This window comes from Mobula birostris, chromosome 3 (genome assembly GCF_030028105.1).
Source record: "Mobula birostris isolate sMobBir1 chromosome 3, sMobBir1.hap1, whole genome shotgun sequence".
NCBI lineage: Eukaryota > Metazoa > Chordata > Chondrichthyes > Myliobatiformes > Myliobatidae > Mobula > Mobula birostris.
In genome coordinates this window covers 167304559-167330017 of record NC_092372.1, presented here as the reverse complement: position 1 = coordinate 167330017, position 25459 = coordinate 167304559, and the positions used below count along the sequence as shown (strand labels likewise).

The 25459-nt window shown below is 39.2% G+C and overlaps 1 protein-coding gene across 2 annotated transcripts in view; it reads left to right on the top strand.

Annotated features, from left to right (window-relative positions):
* The window catches only part of ankrd28b (ankyrin repeat domain 28b), a 244085-nt gene that overhangs the window by 141569 nt on the left and 77057 nt on the right, over positions 1-25459 (top strand). For both annotated transcript variants that reach the window (XM_072253640.1, XM_072253639.1), the window contains 4 exons: positions 558-636; positions 8210-8324; positions 16351-16433; positions 16847-16910. In XM_072253640.1, the coding sequence (XP_072109741.1) occupies positions 558-636; positions 8210-8324; positions 16351-16433; positions 16847-16910 (341 nt within the window). The remainder of the gene's footprint in view (positions 1-557; positions 637-8209; positions 8325-16350; positions 16434-16846; positions 16911-25459) is intronic.

Below are 25459 nucleotides of genomic sequence, written 5' to 3'. Positions count from 1 at the left end.
ATGTTTATTAACAATAAGGTAATTCCAATCTCTTTGTATCATTATTGTTATTATGTTTATGAACTTGAAAATTAATAAAAAGATTAAAGAAGAAGGGAAGGAAGTGAACCCAGGTCACTTGTACTGTATAGTGTTGTGCTACCCAATATACTACCATGCACCCCTATTCCTGAATAAGTGCTGTATGAGCAACTGTCAAGTTCACTGCAAATCAAATTTCAAAGTAAATTTATTTTCAAAATACATCTGTGTTACCAGAAAATATGTGGAATGACTGACCTACTTAATGTTTCCTTTATGGATGAGCAGTATGCTGTACTTCAGATATTTGAACATCACTTTTTTGGGGGTCGAGTGAGTACATTGCATAAGCTAACATAGTAAAAAAAGTAATAACATTCCTAAAAAGTTTAAAGCATATTATAACTTGGATTTTTAGTTACTAGCAATTATTAAATGAAATTTACATATTTGTGATGGTGGTGAAATAGAGCCATATTATGTTAAAATACAGTATTGTCACTATAATTACAGTATATGATTCGTGTCTGTTTTAGAGTAAAGATGGGAAGACTCCATTGCACATGACAGCAATTCATGGGAGATTCTCAAGGTCACAGACAATAATCCAAAATGGTAACTGACATTTTGTTAAAATTGTTACTAAACTTTTTAAGAACGTAGCTGTGAATGTCGTATTCATTTTGTATTGTTTGTATCGTAGTTTTGAGTAGCTTTTACTGTTTACTGATAAAATAAGGGAATTTTGTTTTTTGAATCACTGGGATATTTTAGAATCTTATGGTTATAAAAATGTAACTACTTCAATCATCAATGCAGAAAGTGATAATAAAATTGCATTCAATATATTGTATTTGACAAACCTGACTGGATGGATAATTATACTTCAACCATGCGGTACAAATTATAAATAAAATGTAATCTACAGATCATGAATTCCCTTATTTACTGACTCCAATTGATCAAATATGGCTAACTGGTTAAAAGCAACAGTATAAAGTAAATGACTGATGATAGAGTGAACACTTGCAGCTAGAAAGTGTAAAAAAACTGGGAAAATGGGAGACTGTGCAGCCTTATGAAACTGCTTTGCCATTCATTTGAGATCATGGCTGATTTCATCTTTGATCTTGACACTTTCATTTCTAGTACCTTTGATCTCGATGTTCAAAACTCTGACGGTCTTGAATATGCTCAACGACTGCATTCACACCTACCTTGGACTGAAAACTCCAAAATTTTACAACCCTGAGATGGAAAAATTTTCTTTTCGAAGTGGTCACTCCCTTTTCCTAAAATATAGATTGGTCTTGTATTTTCCTACCAGGGGAATAATAGCATCTAGCCTGTTAAGTGCCTATCAATCTAAAGCTGCAATTATGTTACATTTCATCCTTCTCAGCTCCAGGTAGTATAAGTCCATGCTACTTAATCTTTTGTTATAATGCAATCTATCATTGCAGAAAACTATGCAATGGGCCTTTACTATACTGTCATCAAAGTAAATATTTCCTTCCTTTCCCTCTGGAGTCAAAATTTGCACACAGTACTTTGGGTGTGGTCTCATAAAATATCTATATAGTTAGGCCCAGTGTTCTTTACTCTTGTATTCCACCTTACCCTTGCATTCTATTTCTCTTGTAATAGCAGCCAGTATTTCATTTGCTGTCTCAATTACTGCTGTATGTACTTATATGTTAACATTCTCCAATTATCTTTTACTGTTCCTTTAACTTGGCTTTGTGTTGGATGAAGTGTCAATAATCAGAAGTCAGAGCTCTTATGATAAGGAATATAATATTTAGATGGGATTTGAAGAAATTTTTCATTCAGGAAGTTAATGAAATTTGGAACACTGCCTGAAAAGGTGGCAAAGGCAGATATTCTCATGATATTTAATAAGTTGAAAGTAAATTTATTATCAAGGTAGACGTATATCACCACATACAACCCTGAGATTTGTTTACTTGTGGGTTTAGAAGAGTAATTGAAGTACTAAAGCATGGTAGGCAATGGGCTGAAAATTTTGATTAGTATAGTAGGGACCTAATGGCTAGCATGGACATGAGGCTGATGCTCTGTTTCCATACCATGTTACTTTGACACTTAGCAGACTGCTCTCTTTACAGCAATTTTCCATCAGCAAACTGAGGTGGTATTTTTTCATTTAAGCTGTGGTGAAAATAGTGCTTGTGGCAGTAAGTTTGTTCAGCTTAAATATGTGACCAAAGAGGCAGTGGAATCTTTGCAAAGTGAGAAAGAAAGCTCATTTAACTGAATAAAATAGTCATTCACAAGTAAAAATAATGCTTAATGATTCTTGCAGGACTCGTTAGTTTGGATGCAGCGGTCACAAATTTAGAAAAAAGAGTAGGCCATTTCAAACCAAGTGGAAGAAATTTTTCTTCATTGGACAATGGTGAATTTTGGATTTCCTTCCTTCAGCAAGTTATGAAAGTTCAATGACTGTTTGTTCAGAATGATGATCAATAAATTTCAGCATGTTAAGAAAATTAGAGATACGAGGACCCTGCAGGAAAATAGAATACAGAACATAGAACAGTACTGCACAGTACAGGCCCTTCGGCCCACAATGTTGTGCCGACCCTTAAACCCTGCCTCCCATATAACCCCCCACCTTAAATTCCTCCATGTACCTGTCTAGTAGTCTCTTAAATTTCACTAGTGTATCTGCCTCCACCACTGACTCAGGCAGTGCATTCCACGCACCAACCACTCTCTGAGTAAAAAACCTTCCTCTAATATTCCCCTTGAACTTCCCACCCCTTACCTTAAAGCCATGTCCTCTTGTATTGAGCGGTGGTGCCCTGGAGAAGAGGTGCTGGCTATCCACTCTATCTATTCCTCTTAATATCTTGTATACCTCTATCATGTCTCCTCTCATCCTCCTTCTCTCCAAAGAGTAAAGCCGTAGCTCCCTTAATCTCTGATCATAATGCATACTCTTTAAACCAGGCAGCATCCTGGTAAATCTCCTCTGTACCCTTTCCAATGCTTCCACATCCTTCCTATAGTGAGGCGACCAGAACTGGACACAATACTCCAAGTGTAGCCTAACCAGAGTTTTATAGAGCTGCATCATTACCTCGCGACTCTTAAACTCTATCCCTCGACTTATGAAAGCTAATACCCCATAAACTTTCTTAACTACCCTACCTACCTGTGAGGCAACTTTCAGGGAACTGTGGACATGTACCCCCAGATCCCTCTGCTCCTCCACACTACCAAGTATCCTGCCATTTACTTTGTCCTCTGCCTTGGAGTTTGTCCTTCCAAAGTGTACCACCTCACACTTCTCCAGGTGGAACTCCATCTGCCACTTCTCTGCCCACTTCTGCATCCTATCAATGTTCCTCTGCAGTCTTCAACAATCCTCTGTACTATCCACAACACCACCAACCTTTGTGTCATCTGCAAACTTGCCAACCCACCCTTCTACCCCCACATCCAGATCATTAATAAAAATCACGAAAAGTAGAGGTCCCAGAACTGATCCTTGTGGTACACCACTAGTCACGACCCTCCAATCTGAATGTACTTCCTCCACCACGACTCTCTGCTTTCTGCAGGCAAGCCAATTCTGAATCCACCTGGCCAAACTGGATCCCATGCCTTCTGACTTTCTGAATAAGCCTACCATGTGGAACCTTGTCAAATGCCTTACTAAAATCCATATAGATCACAACCACTGCACTACCCTCATCTATATGCCTGGTCACCTCATCAAAGAACTCTATCAGGCTTGTTAGACATAATCTGCCCTTCACAAAGCCATGCTGACTGTCCCTGATCAGACCATGATTCTCTAAATGCCTATAGATCCTATCTCTGAGAATCTTTTCCAACAGCTTTCCCACCACAGACATAAGGCTCACTGGTCTATAATTACCTGGTCTATCCCTACTACCTTTTTTGAACAAGGGGACAACATTCGCCTCCGTCCAATCTTCCGGTACCATTCCCATGGACAACGAGGACATAAAGATCCTAACCAGAGGCTCAGCAGTCTCTTCTCTTGCCTCGTGGAGCAGTCTGGGGAATATTCCGTCAGGCCCCGGGGACTTATCCGTCTCGTTGTATTTTAACAACTCCAACACCTCCTCTCCCTTAACATCAACATGCTCCAGAACATCAACCTCACTCATATTTCATTGGTGAATACCGAAGAGAAGTATTCATTGAGGACCTCGCTCACTTCCACAGCCTCCAGGCACATCTTCCCATCTTTATCTCTAATCGGTCCTACCTGCACTCCTGTCATCCTTTTGTTCTTCACATAATTGAAGAATGCCTTGTGGTTTTCCTTTACTCTACTCGCCAAGGCCTTCTCATGCCCCCTTCTTGCTCTCCTCAGCCCCTTCTTAAGCTCCTTTCTTGCTACCCTATATTCCTCAATAGACCTATCTGATCCTTGCTTCCTAAACCTCATGTATGCTGCCTTCTTCCACCTGACTAGATTTTCCACCTAACTTGTCACCCATGGTTCCTTCACCCTACTATTCTTTATCTTACTCAACGGGACAAATTTATCCCTAACATCCTGCAAGACATCCCTAAACAACGACCACATGTGGATAGTACATTTTTCTGCAAAAACATCATCCCAATTCACACCCGCAAGTTCTAGCCTTATAGCCTCATAATTTGCCCTTCCCCAATTAAAAATTTTCCTGTCCTCTCTGATTCTATCCTTTTCCATGATAATGCTAAAGACCAGAGAGTGGTGGTCACTGTCCCCCAGATGCTCATCCACTGAGAGATCTGTGAACTGACCCGGTTCATTACCTAGTACTAGATCTAGTATGGCATTCCCCCTTCTCGGCCTGTCCACATACTGTGACAGGAATCCGTCCTGGACACACTTAAAAAACTCTGCCCCATTGAAACCATTGGACTAATCAGGTGCCAATCAATATTAGGGAAGTTAAAATCACCCTGTTATTTTTGCACCTTTCCAAAATCTGCCTGCCAATCTGCTCCTCTTTATCTCTGCTGCTACCAGGGGGCCTATAGAATACTCCTAACAGAGTAACTGCTTCCTTCCTGTTCCTGTCTTCCACCCATACTGACTCAAAAGAGGATCCTGCTGCATTACCCACCCTTTCTGTAATAGTATCCCTGACCAGTAATGTTACCCCTCCTCCCCTCCCCCCCATCCCTTTTAAATCACTAAAATCCAGGAATATTGAGAATCCATTCTTGCCCTGGTGCCAGCCAAGTCTCTGTAATGGCCACTACATCATAATTCCATGTATGTATCCAAGCTCTCAGTTCATCACCTTTGTTCCTGATGCTTCTTGCATTGAAGTACACACACTTTAGCCCTTCTATGTTACTACCTTTACACCCTTTATTCTGCTTCTCTTTCCTCAAAGCCATTTTATATGTTAGATCTGGCTTTACTCCATGCACTATACTTGCAGTTCTTGCATGACCTTTATCCTCCTCCACCTCACTATCTGCTCTAACACTCTGGTTCCCCTCCCCCTGCAAATCTTGTTTAAACCCCCCGGAGCAGCACTAGCAAACCTTCCCGCAAGGATGTTAGTCCCCCTCCAGTTCAGGTGCAACCCGTCCCGTCGGAACAGGTCCCACTCCAGAAACATGAAGCCCTCCCTCCTGCACCAACTCCTTATCCACGTATTTAGCTGCATTATCTTCCTATTTCTAGCTTCACTAGCAGGTGGCACAGGTAGCAATCCTGAGATTGCAATCCTGGAGGTCCTGTCCTTCAACTTTGCAGCTAACTCCCTGAGCACTCTTTGCAGGACCTGCTACAGGACAAAGATTGACTAGTGTCTAAAAAGGCTATTTCTGCACATGGTTTTAATGCTTTTATGTTCTAACATACAGTGCTTTGACAGAAGTTTGCACAAAGGAATTACAGCTGCCTGACATGTTCTGAAAGTCTTTTTCAACTTTCCATCTAACATTTTAATTTATCGTCTCATTGTAAAACTCTTAATATTTACGTTATTATAAAAACACAGAAAATCGGAGCAGGCATAAGCCATTTGGCCCTTCAAGCCCACTCTGCCACTTAATGCAATCATGGCTAATGATCTATTTCCACACATTCCTGTTCTCCCTATACTCAAGATGCCTAATGTGTCTAGAAATCTTTCTACCCACTTCTTAAATACCTTCCATGATAGACAATTGCACAGATTCACAATTCCCCAAGTGGGGGGAAAAATTCTCTTCATCATGATTCTAGCTTGAGATATTAACTCAACCCTTCCACCACAATGTCTCGCAAGCCACCGGGGACATTCTAACCGCATCAATTCTGTCAGGCCCTGTCAGGATTCCTTCTCATTCTTATAAACACTTGAGTGCAAACTAACCTACAATCCCAAGTACTACTCCCATCCCAAGAATTAATTTAATGAATCCTTGCTGGTTTTTTCTCTAGGAAGAATATTCTTTGCAATGTAAGGAGAGCAAGCCTGCACATCATACACCAGTTGTAATCCCTCCAAAGCCATCTATAATGTAGCATGACAAAGACATGCTCTCTCTAACAACAGAGGTAGCCATACAAAAGTATGTATGAAGATATCCAGGTTCCTTTTGTACATCGCTGTTTCTCAGTCTATCACTATTTAAATAATAATCTGCCTTTCTGTGTTTCCCTACCAAAATGAATAACTTCATATTTATCCTTATGATGATCAGAATACTTAATAACTTTGAGGACCTTTTTCATGCCACCTAACAACCTTTTCTGCCCTCAAGGGGATGCAAAGATCCATTTCTCGAGCAGCAGTTTATAATTAGTCCTGATTATTGACTATTCCTAATGAGATATAGATGAAAAAGATACACCTTTTCTTTTAGATATATGTCCTTTCACAACTGGATGCTTCCAAGTTCAAGTTCACTAGTATGAAACTTTTTAGGTGGTCCATTATATTAAATCTTGCATTTATGTTTTAGATTTAGATGGAAGACAAAGGACTCTAATATTTTTGACATCTTCAGCATTTAATGTGCAGCAGTTTTTTTGTTTAGTATAAATAATACACATATTAACAGGGTTTTTAAGGGTCTGTTATTTTGCTGTGTTAAAGACACAGAATTTCATATATAGTAGTGTTAACCAAAATATTTGCATCTATCATATTTAAAATACAACCATTTATTTGCTATTGAGACCCTATCAGATCATAATTTTTTATTTTTATTTATTTTGTTTTTGCAATACAGTGCGGAGTAGGCCCCTCCATGCCATGTTGCCCCAGTAACCCCCACGAAACCTGACCTAATCACAGGGCAATTTGCAATGACCAGTAACCTACCCAGTATGTCTTTGAACTGTGGGAGGAATCTGGTCCGCCCAGGGAAAACACACACATTCCACGCGGAGGACATAGAGACTCCTTGCAGAACAGCACCGGAATTGAACTTGAAACTCCGGAATGCCCTGCTCTGTAATAACATCGCACTAACCACTACACTACCAATAATAGTATGCCTATATTTATAGTGGTGTTGTTATACCACTATGAATGCTATAATACTGATAAACAAACATGCTGCTTTGGTCTCAGCAAAATGCTACATGTTCCTTGATATACTTTGTAGATTACATTGTTCACAATATATTAAGGTTTTCCTTACACTGCCCATTCAACTTACCCATGCTTCAAAGTTGCATTTATCCTGAAAGATGAGCAGTTTGGTATTCTTGGAAGTGATTTCTACGTCGAATTGTAAAAGAGATGTTTAAGTTCAACAGCACTGATTGGGACCCTTTTGTCTGTTTGAATGTTTCCTGATCATTTTTGGTTTTGACCCCAACCTCTTGTAACAACAAGCTGTTGGGGAAGGCTGACCATGAAGGTTTAAAGGTGTGAAGTGTGAAGTCTGAATCTGGTTTCCAGTTTTTGACGGGTAGTCAACCAAGAATTCTGATGTTTTTGGATCAAAGTTATTTCTTGAGCAAACATGGCCTGGTAGAATGTACCTAGTAGCTGAAGGTTGAGAAAATAGAACAAGTTCATGGGAAATAAAATCCTCACATATTGTCGACAGTTAGTTACAAGAAATACATTTAAGGAAATCTTTTATCTTTCTTCAATATGTTTATTGACATTAGCAAAATGCAGTTTTAGAAGTTTAAGTGTAATTTGTTAAATATATATATACTGCTTTTTTTCTGTAGGTGCAGAGATAGATTGTGAAGATAAAAATGGCAATACCCCATTGCATATAGCTGCTCGATATGGACACGAGCTGCTTATAAACACATTAATCACCAGTGGAGCTGACACTGCAAAGTGAGTAACAACTATTGACAAAAGTGAATACTTTCCTGTGATATTAGGCAGTGTTAAAAAACAATTTGACTCCAATAATCATGGTTGATAAACTGTTGTATATTCCAAATTGATGTTTCAATGTGTGTTTACCTAAGGAATGGCTAGATGGTGAATAAGGTTAAGGACTCTTCCTCTTCTCATGCTCCCATTCTCACATTTACTTTCTTTCTCATCCAGTTGAGTCATTCATCCCTGAATCATGTTGGGAGAAGTTTTAGTTATTCAGCCCACAACTGCAATTGCTATGGTCAACTAACACAACCAAAAGAGAGGATTTCCCTATTGAAGGTGTTGGAATCATGTCTTCCCTGGAACATTCTTTCAGAAATGTACTTCAATGAGTCTACTTCATAGCATGAGATTCAAAGTTGTAAAAAATATTCCAGTTGCTGCTTTATGAATCTTGTTACATTGATAATCTTGAAAATGGGTGCCCAAAATTTTACAATCTTTTTTTCATGAACTCTATGCTTACAATCATTACATTGCAATTTATTTTTATGTTTTTACATTTTCACCAAATAGGAATTCTGATAAGAAAAATTATTTTAGACTAACTTTTTTTAAATGTCCAGAAAATATAAAAAGAAAGTAAAAAAACTGAGAACAAGAACGTTGAGAATTAACAGAGGCAGTGAGTAATTTGTACACAATATGAGACTATAGAAAAACGTTTTTTTTAGAAGAGCCTGGGAAAGAGAGCCAGGGAAAGGGGGAATGAATCTCAGCTCGCTAATGACAGTACAGACCGTCAAAGCATCCGTGTCTTAATCCAAACAGGTCTCAGACTCTTGGCTTGTTCTCCTGTTCCATCAGCAAGTCTTGCAGTTATGATAGTACTCCTCACTGTATTTTTACTTATAGCATGATTTGCTCTTTCCACATATCAATTCCCATTTTTATTATTAACCTTCCATTTATTAGCTACCTTTCAGTTCACCTCTTTTACTTGTCATTAATTTTGTGTTGTTACTTTTTAAAAGGCTTTTGTATGGAGGTTTACCTTCCTGTTTCGGGCTTTGTTTTTCAGTAGCCATAGATCATTCATCTGCTAGTTCATAAACGTCTCTGTATCCATTGAGTTTGGATGTAGCACTAAATAATTTAGGCTATGTTGATTATGACTCACCACCCCCCCCCCCCGCAAAACGCAAGTGAAAAGGTTTGCCAAATGTGCACTGTAGTTTAGCAATGCATTAATGTTGAGAATGAATTATCTCAGTTCATATTTTGAAGCTGGTTGTTCTATCTTCCAATTTCCAATGAGATTTACAAGAAGATGTTTTCTGCTTGGCATTGCTGCTTGCGCATCTCCAATAGTGTCCTTATGTCAGCAGCAGGGTCATCAGCCGGGGACATCATTCACTGATGTTTTGCTCCCTTAACCCTGGTCCCTGCCACCCCGTGCAGCTGTCAGTGAGGTTAATCGGTCCCCCAATTTCTGTCCTTCCTCCTCAGTCACAGCCAAAAGCTGCCCTTTTCTGCTTCTTCAGCCAACCCTCTGGTGGCCTTCCTGAGTTTCACTTCAGTCACTGCGATATCCCAGAGTAACCTTGTCTTCGATGCGCCAACGAAGGCCCGGCGTTCTACCTCCACAGGGTAGATGGTGGTCCTCTAGCTAGTTTACACTTACACTCATCAAAGTTGCTGGTGAATGCAACAGGCCAGGCAGCATCTCTAGGAAGAGGTGCTGCCTGGCCTGCTGCGTTGACTGTACCTCCTCCTAGAGATGCTGCCTGGCCTGCTGCATTCACCAGCAACTTTGATGTGTGTTGCTTGAATTTCCAGCATCTGCAGAATTCCTGTTGTTTACACTTACACTCACCTGTCAGGTCTGAGTACTTCAGCCTCTTTTGCTCATTCCTTCTATGGAATGGTTAACTCAATGAGGAAGACTGTTGATGGCCATGGACTGCAGTACATTGTCTGGGTGGAGAAATGTGATGGTGATTTCCATGGGGACTGTAGCTGTCTGCCAAGATCTGCCCTCATATTCCAGTCAATGCCAGTGCAGAGGAATCCTGAAGGAACTCTTGGCCAGGTGCATTCAGCGCTCTTACCAGCCTTAACAAATGGGATGAGATGTCCTGCTGGGGAAAGGCTGCTTCTCGCATCCTGCCTGCAGGTCCCTATGATCTCTGCCAGCTTCTTTAGGACTTGGTTGTATAGCAATCTGTAGCACCCTTGGGACAGTGCAGTCTTGCATCCTACCAGGATGTATTGGTGGTATCACACAGCGGGCAGCTATCCTCACTGCTGAACCACTGGTGAAGATTTCAGGGGCAGGGTAAGGTATCATAGATGAGGTACCCTGATGAGGAAGCTGAGTCTGGCTTGTGGGACCTTCCTTAGGTCAGACCATCTGAATGACTGGTTGGTGCCCTACCATGTTGTCCTTTTTCTCTGGCAGCCCTGTGCCACTGCCTTCACCCTATAGCACTCCTGCTATCTTTGTCACCTCTGCTCTTTTTTTTTTGAGAGCTTGAACCAGAAACGTGTTGCCTTCTCCCAACCAAGTCCTACATGTCCAGCCTGGATTCTGTTGACAATCTCGCTGCTGCAGCCTGCTGACGGCCTGGTCTACTTCAGCTTGAGCCCTCCATTTATGGCCGGTATGGATTGAGGCATTGGCACTCCTCACCAGGTGTACTCCCTGAGCTCAACGATGTCAGGTTTTCTCCTTGTACGCCAGGCTGATGGATCTCAGTGGCAACTGCAGTATGTTCTTCCCGAAGAGACCAGTGTCCATGAAACACCAAGGCAGCTCCAACCATTTCAGAATGTACAAGTTTGACTATCCCATCCTTCCTACTGGCTGTTAATGAAGGAATTTTACATATTTTCAGAGACCACATCGCCCTTTGGATCAGTGTATACTCATGGTACCAAACTTTATACTTTTTGGGTAGTTGGCTCTGTTGATTCTGACCAGGCCCTCTGTAAGCTGTTTCTGTGCTACTTTTTCCATCTGCCTGTCAGAAAGCTCTGCGGTGTACTGCCTCCCAAGGTTTCAAATGAGCTGCCTGGCTGACAATGGAATTTCCTTGTCCCCTACAACAAAGGTGATGTTGTCGCTTCTGACCCCTTTTTGGAAGGATAGGCTTCGTGACTTGGGGAGCTTGATCTTCATCCTTACTTATGTCACTAGCTCGTACAACCTCCAGCAGCCTTCTTGTGTGGAGAATGCTTGTGACATTATCCATGAAGCTTCTCAGTGGGGAAAGCCTCTATCCTAACTAGCTTTATCCCACAACCACCTGCCTTGCACCAATAAGGATGATCTCAAAGATTGCCACAAACAGGGTGGGAGAGATGGAACATGCCATTGTGATGTCTATTTTGAGCTGCTACCACCCTATTCTAAAGTCTCATAAAGAATCCCATCAGGAGGTCATTGAAGTAGTCAGAAACCAGGCCTTTAATGTAATCAGGAATGTAAACGAACTCCATCACAAAGTTGCTGAGCTGGTGAGTTATAGATCCATAGGCATTCGCAAGATCCAGCCACACAACATGTAGGTAACCTTTCTCACATTTGGCTCATTGGATCTGATCCCATATCAGTGATGCATGCTCCACACATTTGGGAAGCCTGGCACTCCTGCCTTCTGGCAGCTGTTGTCATTGTATCCATTGCCCATGAAGTAGCTGGTCATCCTCTTAGTCATGGCAGAGAAGATTTTTCCCTTGACGTTCAGCAATGCAATGCTCCAGAACTGGTTGATGGAACTGCAGTTCTGCTGTTTGGGGTTGAACACCGGCACAGCTCTTTGCCACTCTGATGGGATGGATTGTTTTTTCCAGGCTGTTATCTTTAGGGGCCACAGGATCTTCAGCACATGAGGACAGCTTATGTAGAGATTGTAAGGAATTCTGTTCAGATCTGGTGCTGACACTGACCTTGCCTTTTTGATCATTTCTCTGACTTCACTTAGCTTGGGGTGGGGTGGAGGGGGGTGATGGTGTCAAACTGGATGGTTAGAGGAGCAGGATGTGAAACATACCCTGGTGATCCAAGGGAAGTTTTCCTTGCTGGATCACTGTACTGGCCTCTGATGTGCTGCTTCAACTCCTCTTTGGTGGCTTCCAGCTTCCCGCTCTTTTTATCTTCCAGCAGCTGTCAGGTGTATCTGAAGGGATTCCTGAAGAAGCTGGCTGTCCCCCTCTATCTCTCCTTTTTTCTCCTGCGCTTACAAATGCACTCTTCCCTTTGCAGTCAGATCAGTTTCTGCTTCACTTCATTCCACAACAGTTTCTAGCCCACCACCTCATCCTACATTGGTTTCTTCCAGTGTTTCTGCAGCTGGTGCCACCTTCATACTAGTTGCTATATGTCTTCCTCCCTTCTTCCCTTTTCTCTTAGAGCAGTGGCTCACTTGACATCAACTTCACCAAATCTACCTCTACACACCTCTAGAGGAAGTCTCCATATGAGCTAAGCCTGTCCTCCACTTGGCTGCTTAGCACTTGTTCTAGGATCGTGCTGAGGTTCACATCTGGCCTCTACCACTCAGCCACTTTGTTTGCTTTTGGTCGCTTGATCTTGTGCCTCCTTCCTGGTTTCTACATCTTAGCTTTGCATCGTGACTCCACAGATGGGGAGATGTCAGCTGTGTTTGTGTGCTCACACACAGGAGGGTTGCCCTCCATTGATAGGCCTTCCTCCCCTACCAACAAATCACCTCAAGCAATGTTAGGTCCTTCAGCTCTGTGATTTTCTACCTGACCTTGGGTCCCTCTTGTCTGATCTGCCAAAAGCTGTGCAAGGTTGCTGTTGGCCTTTCTTGCTGCACTTCACTCTCCCCTGATGAATTATATGTGGTAATGTTCTGCCATCCACACCTGCACTTCTGAAGGATCTTTATCTAACTATAGTTCAGAAGTGTCTTGTTCCGATGCAATCAGGACTGCACATTGTGTCAAAAATATTGAGAGAAAATGCAGTATCAACATGTATATTCTATAAAAAAAGTTTATTCTGAATAATGATGAAAGCTATTTTGTATGAATTGATTCTTCTGAAATATATAAATTTAGAAAATGGTGTACAGATATAATTAATCTTAACAGTCACAATTTAAATATGTATTAACGCAGGGGTCTCCAACCTTTTTCGCACTGCGGACTGGTTTCATATTGTCGATATTCTTGCGGACCGGCCGACTGGGGGGGTAAGGGTTGTCAACGGACAAGAGTAGCAGTCAAATACGCTGGGTTTCCCCGAGAAAGACTACAATGACCATGCAGCCTTGCGCGGGCACCAGTGCACATGCCTGGACGTTTTTTTCTACAAATCGTTTTTGGCGATTCTGTTCGGGGCGGGGGGGGGGGTGTTAATCACGACCGGATTATAGATGATAATTAGTTAATACACTCAATTTCGTCTCTAAAAGGGTTTACCTAACGAATTTAATATTAAACACACAGCGCATATTTTCCTCGGCATGAATACAGTGATAAGTCAATTATCAGGGGAGCTTGAAGTAAATGTTGAACGAACTTCCAGTAGAAGTGGTAGAGGCAGGTTCGATATTATCATTTAAAGAAAAGTTGGATAGGTATATGGCCAGGAAAGGAATGGAGGGTTATGGGCTGAGTGCAGGTCGGTGGGACTAGGTGAGAGTAGCGTTCAGCACGGACTAGAAGGGCAGAGATGGCCTCTTTCCGTGCTGCAATTGTTATATAGTTATATAAGTCAATAGCATCATAACATTTTAAGTAACATTTGGATATTAAACACGCAGCACATATTTTCCCTGTATGAACATATAAAATCATTGCAACACACCAATATCGCTGAATCAGTGGGAGCCCTGGGATTGTTTTCCTGTAACAAGATGGTCCTATCGAAGGGTGACGAGAGACAGCGATACTGGAACGGGGTTCCTAATGCCCAGTCTATTCCGCAGTTTAGTTTTCGTTGCGTTCATTACAGAGATATGTTGGAAATGGAAGCAACGTTTTCAGTGCTTTCGTGGCTATCTCAGGATATTTAGCCTTGACTTTGATCCATGATGCTGGCAGAGATGTTATGTCAAACATACTTTTTAGCGCCCAGTCATTTGCAAGCTCGAGGAGTTGATCTTCTTCCCGCGCTGAAATGGATGACGCACGGGTAATAACCTCGCATGCGTAATGGTTCAACAGTGGGCGTGACAGGGAATGAAGAAAGGTGCAGCTGGCTCCTATCGCCAAATCATATCGTTTCCTTGCGGCCCAGTAGCGCATGCTCTGCAGCCCGGTGGTTGGGGACCGCTGTATTAACGTAATTAGATTGCAGCATACACACACTCTGCTGAAATTTGTGGCAGCAGTACATTGCAATACATAATAAAACTATAAATTTCAATAAGAAATTTATATAAAAAGTTAAATAGCTAGTGCAAAAAGAAAACAAAAGAAGAAAAAAAATGTAGTGAGTTAGTGTACATGGGATTATTGTCCATTTAGAAATCTGATGGCTGCAATGAGAAGAGGGTATGTTCTTGGTGATGAGGGTTCTTAATGATGGATGCCACCTTTTTGAGGTATTATCTTTTGAAGGTGTCCTCAGTGCTGGAGAGGTTATTGCCCACAGTGGAGCTGGTTGTGTTTACAACTTTCTGCAGCTTTTTCCGATCCTGAGCAGTGGCCCCACCAGTTAGAGTGCTCTCCACTGTACAACCCTTTTCTTCATTTTCCTAATTCTTCGATGTCTTCTCAGTAGCTTATCAATTAGTTTTGCATATCGTATTCCAGAAGCAGGGTAACTGCTGCTTCTTATATGCTGTTTGTTTCCAAGAATTTGTATTCTATTTTTAACTAAGTTTGTAAGTATGGTGGTCTTCCAAGCCACTGCCATCAACTGCGCTGTAGTATCGGTGTATCAACCTCATGATTTGAATCCGTCCTTTGGGTCACAAGCTAATTTATACTGTTAACTTATTAGGCTTTTTTTGTTATCTAGATAAATACCTTTTTTTTGCCATTCTTCTGCCTATTGTACTTGCTGTGTCAATTGTGTAGAAATGTAGATCGGCATGTTAGATCGGAAGAGTGGGGTTCAGTTTCTACCAATTTTTGTAAGGAGTTTGTACTTTTTCCCGTGACGAGTGGGTTTCCTCTGAATGCTCCAGTTTCTTCCCACACTCCAAAAAGAAATATAAGTTAGGATTAGTAAGATGTGGACATGCTGTGTTTATGCCAGGAGCACGGCAACACTTGTGCACTGCCCCCAGCTCATGCCTGGACTCTGTTGGTCATTGATGCACACGATGCATTTCATTATATGCTCTGATGTATGTGTGACAAATAAAGCTAATCTTATCTGTTCATATTACATTAGCAATTGTATGTGTGTGTTATGCTTTAAATGTGTCAAATTTAAAGATAAACATTAGTTTTGTTTGTCACATGTATATCGAAACATACCCTAAAAAGTGTCATTTGTGTCAATGGCCATCACAGTCCGAATATGTGTTGGGGACAGCCTGCAAGTATTGCCATGCTTCCAACACCAACATAAAAGTTTACAACTTATTAATCCTAACCCTTTCAAATGTGGGAGGAAACCAGAGCACCTGGAGGAAACCTACAATGTCATGTGGAGAACATACTAACTCCTTACAGACAGTTGGAGGAATCAAACTAGTGTGAGGCTAAACACTAAATTACCGTGCCACCAAGTTAATTTATTAATTAATAATTTTTACTATTGTAAACCTATATTACTTAAGATGAAGAAATATTTGGAGTGACTCAGAATCGCTTGCAGAGCAACTGATAAATTTCCTTTTATCTCATCTGGGGATCAATAATGGAGTAGAGTGAAGATCAGTAAACAATAACTACAAACCAATTAATAATAGATTTGATTTTCATGACAGCCTTTAATATTGGAAGTAACACTGTTTCATAATTGATTGTGAAAGAATTTAATTGAGAAAAGGAAACGTTTATGCCCTTAATAATCTAATAATTACAATTTCTGTTTCTTCCACTCTAGTCGGGGTATCCATGGAATGTTTCCACTTCATTTAGCCGCCTTAAGTGGTTTTTCTGATTGCTGTCGCAAACTTTTGTCCTCAGGTATTTGCAATAATAAGCTTCTTTTCTTGGTTGCAGTTTCAAATTTAGACCCCAATCATATCAATTTTCGCTCCACTCCTTTTTTTTTACCAATTTAAAACTACTACCCTTGACCATCCATTAAAAATTGCTCTTCATTTTTATTCTCTTTCGCACTGCATGTCAGGTGATCACTGGATTACCAGTGTGGATGGGATTATCAGTTGATTATTTTGAACATAAATTATACGAAGTTACTACTTCATCTTCTAAATTTTCTACAAAATAAACCAAGTGTTTTTCATTTGTTATATTATTACTATATTGATTTAAAAGAGAAATTGATAGCAATTCAACATCAAAACTTTTGTTGGTAATTTGTTTGGAAAGATGAATATTACTTTAGAATTTCAAAGAGCTAATTTACTTTGCAGGCTTTGATATAGACACCCCAGATGAATTTGGCAGGACCTGTCTTCATGCTGCTGCTGCTGGAGGGTGAGTAATGACCTTGTGCTTCTTTTTAGCAAATAGCGCTGAGCCATAGAGCAGCACTAATTGTATCCCTGTGTCTTTTGGAGCTGCAGTTATACCTAGTCAATAACATACAAATAACATTTGTTGTGTGGAAGCCGGATTGATTACCAATGTGAATACAAAAGAACTACTGCCATCAAATATGATGTTGTTTGAGACCCTTTTAGGAAAGTTTGTATTTTGGTATTATTTTATTTAATCTAAGAGTCTTGCTTCCATTTTGTTAATATTAACTCTTCTAATAGGACCTCAAATATGCATAAAATGTCCTTATTAAAGGTGTGGTTAAGCATCAGAATTGTTCACTTGATTTATTATGGATAGCATTTAGATGAACATTCTGTGGCTGTAATACTTTACAGAGTGCTCATGAATTCTCATGTGTTTTCAAATTACTAGTGTTTTGATGGTATTTAGATTAAATGTAAAGAATCTGGTAATATGTTGTGGTTATTGTGAAGATGTTTAGAATAAGAAAATCTGTAGAATAATTTCCAAGAGGTTAGCATGTTGTTGAGTAAAACAAGAATATCCCAGGTTATTCCTCTTTGATTTCTGGCCTGTGGTGCCTAGCTGATTTTAGCTAGAAGAAAATTACTGTGTTACATTTGTCATGAGCTCAGCAGGAAATTATACCAGATTGAAATTGTTGATTCCTTTGTTGTGGATATACCATTCTCGGGCTTATCCAGGAGTAATAACTTTTAGAGAGTGCAAAGTGGAACATAGGTGATATGTACAAAGAAATTATGCAAGGCACAAGTCAATGAACACCACCACTTGATGCCAGTGTTTATCTTCTGTGTGACCAAACACTTCCTACCTTGTAAGTGGCATACACCCGTAACCCCAGTTTTTCCATCATAAGAAATAACAAAAATATTGTGAGAATTGTATTAGTACTAGCAGCTTCAATGGCCTACTATCAATCATCAGTAGCAAGGCCTGGAGATCCCACCTTCACTCAGCCAATTGGACTTCAAGTCCTTTCAATCTTGATCAGTATCTCTAGAACCACCGTGATGAACACAGTTGAAGTTTGTTAAGATAACTTTTTAAAGGGATATGGTTAGCTTTATTTGTCCCACGTTCATCGAAACATACAGTGAATTTGTGTCGAGGTATGTGCTGGGGGAAGCTGCAAGTGTCACCATGCATCCAGTGCCAGCATAGCATGCCCACAAATTACTAACCCTAACCCCATGTGTGTTGCATAATCTTCTTGTATGTGTCACCCATCTTGAAGACTTGTATGGATTTTGAAATACTTCGTGTAGAATGAAGGAAACAAATGCATTCCTACAATTTAAAAAAGGAAAGATAGAGAAAGCAAGGAATTACTGGATTGTTCTGGTTGCTTGTCACAATAAGAAAGGACGTGTTCTATAATTTATATGGTGCCTTGATAAGACTATGCCCTGAATGTCATCAAAAACGAGAGAATATCTGCAGATGCTGGAAATGTAAGCAACACACACACACAATGCTGGAGGAACTCAGCAGGCATTTAAGATGCTGCCTGGCCTGCTGAGTTACTCCAGCATTTTGTGTGCATTGCCTGGAATGTCATGTACAGTTTTGGCCTTGCCTTGAAAAGGATATTCTTGCTGTAGAGGGAATGTAGCACAGGATCACCTGGTTAATTTCTGGTATTGGCAGGTCTGACACGTGAGAAATTAGTTAGTCCGAATCTCCGCTTTGGAGTTAAGAGGCATGAGAAAATAACTTCACATAACAAATTTTTAAGAATAACTGTTAAGGAAAGTGTAAGGGGAATGTTTCCTGAGCTAAGGAATATGAAGCCAAGGCTTAAATGAAAATCAAGTATTTGCAGAAGCTGTAAGTCTGAAGTAAAAACTGAAAATGCTAGAAATCAGATATTAGGAATAAATTGAGAAATGCAATCACTCAGATGGTATTGAATCTTTAGAATTCTTTACCTTTGAGGGCTGTGGAGGTTCAGTCATTGATTTGCATTCAAGGTTTTACATTCCTGGATTGATAATTTCTGAATATTATTGGAACCAAAGGATTTGGGGATAGGACCGGATAATGATATTTCAGCTCCTTCCCTGAACCACTACATCTCACGATCATCACATAGTATCTAATCTGAATGAGTAGAAATTCTCTGCAGCTGAATATCAGGACAATGCAAGTGATTGCTTTCAACTTTGTCAGAACCTTAGCTCCATGGCCATCCTAGAAATTTGTCTAAAGCTGAGTCACATAGTCTGAGAACTGGATGTTGCATTTGTCATAAGATACAGATCAGTTCTAGTGCACAGTTGGCCTATTTCAATTTTTAAAATCAACCACTTTTCCCTCTGCTTCTAATTCAGCTGATTGCAGTTGAAATATTCTATCATGTTATTATTTCCTCTTTCTTTTCTTTTTCAATATTTTTATTAGTTTCATAGAATATAAACATAACATAGCAATAATACAAAGTTGTTGGAAATACATTGTTATACTTGAGTAATTATAAAACCAAATAGTATTTAATTGACAAAACTCCCAATCATATAGGATACCAATGAATAATACAGGACAAAAAGAAAATATCTAGACAAAAATCATGAAAAAAGAAAAAAAAAATTAAAAAAAACAAAACCCCTTCAAAAAAAAACTAATCTAAACAGAATTAATCAACTAAACTAAAAGAAGACCTGGGCAATTTTAACAATGTAAAAATGGAAGAAAAGAAAACCTTAGTGTTGACGACTCCGTTCCTCTCAACCAACATTACAGAGAAGTAAAATAAGTTTGGAAATGGTCAAATTACATCATATGAAAATGCTGACTAAATGGTCTCCAAGTTTTATCAAATTTAATGGAAGGGTCATAAACCACACTTCTAATTTTTTCCAAATTTAAACACAACATAGTTTGTGAAAACCAGTGAAATACAGTAGGAGGGTTAATCTCTTTCCAATTCAGCAAAATGGATCTTCTAGCCATTAAAGTAAGAAATGCAATCATCCGACGAGCTGAAGAGATGAAATGATATGAGTCTGTCATTGGTAATCCAAAAATAGCAGTAATTGGGTGAGGTTGTAAGTCTGTATTCAAAACCATTGAAATAATATCAAAAATATCTTTCCAGTATTTTTCCAACAAAGGACATGACCAAAACATGTGAGTTAAAGAAGATATCTGGAAATGACATCTATCACATATAGGACTAATATAAGAATAATAACGAGGTAGTTTATCTTTGGACATATGAGCCCTGTGCACTACTTTAAACTGTATCAACACATGTTTAGCACATCTAGAGGATGAATTAACTAATTGAAGAATTTTTTCCCATTTTTCAGTTGGTATGATAATCTTAAGTTCTCTTTCCCAATCAGTTTTAATTTTATTGGAAACATCAGGACATAAATTCATAATTATATTATAAATAATTTGCTATAACACCTTTCTGAGAGAGATTTAGATCTAAAATTTTTTCCAAAATATCCATTGGATATGAGTGTGGAAAATTAGGAGAAACAGTAATTAAAAAGTTTCTAATCTGTAGGTATCTAAAAAAGTGAGATCTGGGTAAATTATATTTATTAGGAAGTTGATCAAAGGACATGAAACAATTATCCAAAAATAAATCACGAAAACGTACTATTCCTTTGATTTTCCAATCAAAGTAAGCTTGATCCTTGGTGGAAGGTTGAAAAAGGAAATTAGATATAATAGGACTTGCTAAAATAATTTGATGGAACCCAGAAAATCTTCGGAATTGAAACCATATACGTAAAGTATGCTTAACTATTGGATTATTCATTTGTTTACACAATTTAGAAGAAATAAAAGGCAGCGAAGTTCCTAAAACCGAACCCAAAGAAGACCCTTGTAATGAATTACATTTAAGATTTACCCAATGTGGACTTGAAGTTGCATCCAAATCTCGTAACCAAAATTTTAAGTATTGAATATTAATTGCCCAATAATAAAATCTAAAATTCGGGAGAGTGAGCCCCCCCTCTTTTTTAGATTTCTGTAAATACTTTTTACCTAGTCTAGGATTTTTGTTCTGCCATATATACGAGGAAATTTTTGAATCAACATTATCAAAAAAAGTTTTTGGGATAAAAATTGGAACCGATTGAAATACATATAGAAATTTAGGCAAAATAGTCATCTTAATAGCATTAATCCGACCGATCAAAGACAAAGATATTGGTGACCATTTAGTTAGCAAAAGTTTAATCTGATCAATTAAAGATAAAAAAATTAGCTTTAAATAAATCTTTATACTTTTTGGTAATTATAATCCCTAAATATATAAATGAGTCAGTAACCAATTTAAATGGTAAACATCCATAAATAGGTACCTGCTTACTTAGGGGAAATAATTCACTCTTATTAAGATTTAACTTGTAGCCAGAAAAATTACTAAAATGAGCCAACAAAGCTAAAATAGCAGGAATTGACTTCTCCGGATTAGACATATATAATAACAAATTATCTGCATATAGTGATAATTTATGTATTTCATTTCCACGGGTCATGCCAAAAATATTGGGCGAGTCACGGATAGCAATTGCTAAAGGTTCAAGGGCGATATTAAATAGTAAAGGACTAAGAGGGCATCCTTGCCTAGTACCACGAAATAGACGGAAAAAGGGAGATCTTTGATTATTAGTACAAACCGAAGCTTCCGGGGAATAATATAACAATTTAATCCAAAATATAAATATCAAACTAAAATTAAATTTCTGGAGCACACTAAATAAATAAGGCCATTCAACTCTGTCAAAGGCTTTCTCAGCATCTAATGAGATAATACATTCTGGGGTAATAAGTGAAGGGGTATAAACAATATTCATTAACCTCCTAATATTAAAGGATGAGCAACGATTTTTAATAAATCCAGTTTGGTCCACAGATGTAATTTGAGGTAATACCTTCTCTAACCTAGTTGTTAAAATTTTTGAATCTACATTCAAAAGAGATATTGGTCTGTATGATGCACGATCAGTAGGATCTTTATTCTTTTTAAGAATTAAGGAAATGGAGGCTTAATAAAACGAGTGTGGTAATTTACCTAAACTGATTGCTGCTTTGAATATTCTAGACAACGTGGGGGAGAGAACGGAGGAAAAGGATTTTAAAAATTCTGCTGTAAACCCGTCCGGACCGGGTGCTTTACCAGAATTCATTGATGAGATTGCAGTTATTATTTCTTCCTCTGTAATAGGAGTTTCTAATGATAAGCAATCTTTGGGTGTTAATTTCGGAAAATTCAGTTTACTTAAAATATCATGCATGATATTAAAATCACGAGGAAAATCGGAGTGATATAAAGAGGTATAAAATTCTTGAAAGGTTTTGTTTATCCCATCATGATCAACTGTCAAAGTATCATCGTGTTTGCGAATCTTAGTAATTTGACATTTAACCGAAGCAAATTTCAATTGATTAGCCAATAGTTTACCCGATTTATCACTATGAATATAAAAATCACTTTTAGTTCTCATTAATTAATTTTCAATCGAGGATGTTAATAGTAAACTATGTTCCAATTGAAGTTCAACTCTGTGTTTGTACAGCTCCTTACTAGGAGCAATAGCATATTTTTTATCAATTTCTTTAATTTTATCAACCAACAAGAGTGTTTCATTCTTAGCACGTTTTTTCAAACCAGCCGAATAGGAAATAATCTGACCACGGATATAAGCTTTAAAAGCGTCCCAAACTGTTCCATTGGAAACTTCTTCCATAGTATTAATTGAAAAAAAGAAATCAATCTGTCCCTTCATAAACTTAACAAAGTTCAAGTCTTGAAGCAAAATAGGGTTAAATCGCCATTGTCTATTAGTAGAAGAAGTATCCATTAACTTGATAGAAAGTTTCATTGCAACATGATCTGAAATGGCGATAATGTCATAATTACAATCAATTACAGATAGGATTAATTGTGAATCAATAAAAAAAAATAGTCAATTGGAGAATAAGAATGATGAACATGTGAAGAGAATGAGAATTCTTTGCCCTTTGGGTGTAGAAATCTCCAAATTTCTGAAATCCCAGAATCAATCATAAAAGAGTTAATAAGAGTAGCCGACTTATTTCCTCTAAACTTGATTAATTGATTGTTCTCCAGCAGTCCTTAAGTCTTCTTCTCATGAATGTACTTATCTGTTTCTTGCTACCCACATCTTGCACTATTTCATTGACCTCCAACTTTTATAACTTCTTCCAGCTCTGAGTTTTCAAGTTCTCTGGGTTCTTCCAGTTCTGGCTTCCTGTACTCTTAATTGCTTCCCCTTTGGTGGTTATATTTTAAGTTGGCTTAGCCACAAGATCTGGATTTGTCTCCTTAAGGCCATATGTTCTCTCTCTTCTGCCTTAAAAGTGCTGTTCTGGTGGCTCAATGTCATTTTTTTACATTGCTATTATCCCTGTTGAGTTTCTTGCAACATGCTTTTTACCTTGTTGAGACCCATGGGCTTTGCTGCATGCAGTGAAGTCAAATTGTCAATTTGGCAGAAAGCTACTTTGTATTTTGGGATGAAGCCAAAGTAGATTATCTACTCAGTACTCCTGATTTTAAATGCTTCAATCTTGTACCTTGCACATGCACTTGAGTCTTCCATCTTTGAGGAATCCAATATCATGAAACTGCCATTTCCTGTAACCAAGATGTCCATCGTCATATGTAATAGAATTTGTAAGGACTGCAGGAATCTAATCATTGCTCATGGGATCATTTACATCTGCTGCCTTTTCTGTTTGTTTTATTTATTGATTTGGAGTTTGCTGACACTGGTGAGGCCAGCATTTACTCTGAACACCTAACTGCTGTTGAGAAGGTGGCGGTGAGCCACCACTTTGAATGGCTACAAGCTTTCTTGGCAAGGTACTTCTGAAATGTTGGTGAGTTAGGATGTTCCAGAGAATTAGGCCCGGAATACTGATATTTTTCTAAGTCGTAGTATTCCCATGCACTTTTTCTCCTTGTCTTTGGTGATGGATGTTGCAAGATTCGGAGGGACTGCTCAAGCATCCGAAGGGAAGTAACTATAGTGTAGTACAGGTGCAGGATGTAATATTTAGGATGGTGGTTGGGGCGCTAGCCAGGTAGAGGGCTTTGTCATAGATGGTACAAAGCTGTTTGACTACACTCATACCATCACAATCTTGGCTTATACATGTAGGTAGTGGAAATGAAACCCAGATGAAGGGTTTTGACTCAAAATGTCAACTGTGAATTTTTCTCCATAGATGCTATCTGACCTGCTGAGTTTCTGTAGCATCTTGTGTGTTGCAGTGGAAATGTTTTGTCAGTAGATGAGTTGCTCTCTACAGGATACCCAGCCTTCAACCTGCACATAGCGCACCATTAATTATGTGCTGGACCAACTGAGTTTCTATTAATAGTGACTTGTAGGGTAATAATGGAGGACTCAGCCATGGCAATATTCTTGAACTAAGGTGAAATTCAGAGATTTCTTACAGTTTTATTATATCCCCATAATCAGCCTATGCCTGAATGTTTTCTAAGTTTTGACTGCATACAGGCATGCATTGCTGAGAGTTTTTAGCAAAACTAAACAAATATCTCCTATTTTAGTCATATACAGTACTATCAAAAAATCTTGGGCACGTGTATATAATAAGGGTGCTAAGACTTTTGCACAGTACTGATAGTAGAAAACATAAAAGAAACCTGCAGCACAATACAGGCCCTTCAGCCCATAAAGTTGTGCCGAACATGTCCCTACCTGAGAAATTACTAGGCTTACCCATAGCCCTCTATTTTTCAAAGCTCCATGTACCTATCCAAAAGTCTCTCAAAAGATCTTATTGTATCCACCTCCACCACCGTTGCCAGCAGCCCATTCCACACACTCACCACTCTCTGTGTAAAAAACTTACCCCTGACATCTCCTCTGTACCTACTCCCCAGCATCTTAAACCTGTGTCCTCTTGTGGCAACTATTTCAGCCCTGGGAAAGAGCCTCTGACCATCCACATGATCAATGCCTCTCATCATCTTATACACCTCTATCAGATCACCTCTCATCCTCCGTTGCTCCAAGGAGAAAAGGCCAAGTTCAGTCAACCTGTTTTCATAAAGCATGCTCCCTAATCCAGGCAACATCCTTGTAAATCTCCTCTGCACCCTTTCTATAGTTTCCACATCCTTCCTGTAGTGAGGCGACCAGAACTGAGCACAGTACTCCAAGTGGGGTCTGACCTGGGGCCTTTACAGCTGCAACATTACCTCTCGGCTCTTAAACGCAATCCCACGATTGATGGAGGCCAATGCACTGTATGCCTTCTTAACCATAGAGTCAACCTACGCAGCTGCTTTGAGTGTCCTATGGACTCGGACCCCAAGATCCCTCTGATCCTCCACACTACCAAGAGTCTTACCATTAATACTTTATTCTGCCATCATATTTGACCTACCAAAATGAACCACCTCACACTTAATCTGGGTTGAACACCATCTGCCACTTCTCAGCCCAGTTTTGCATCCTATCAATGTCCCGCTGTAACTT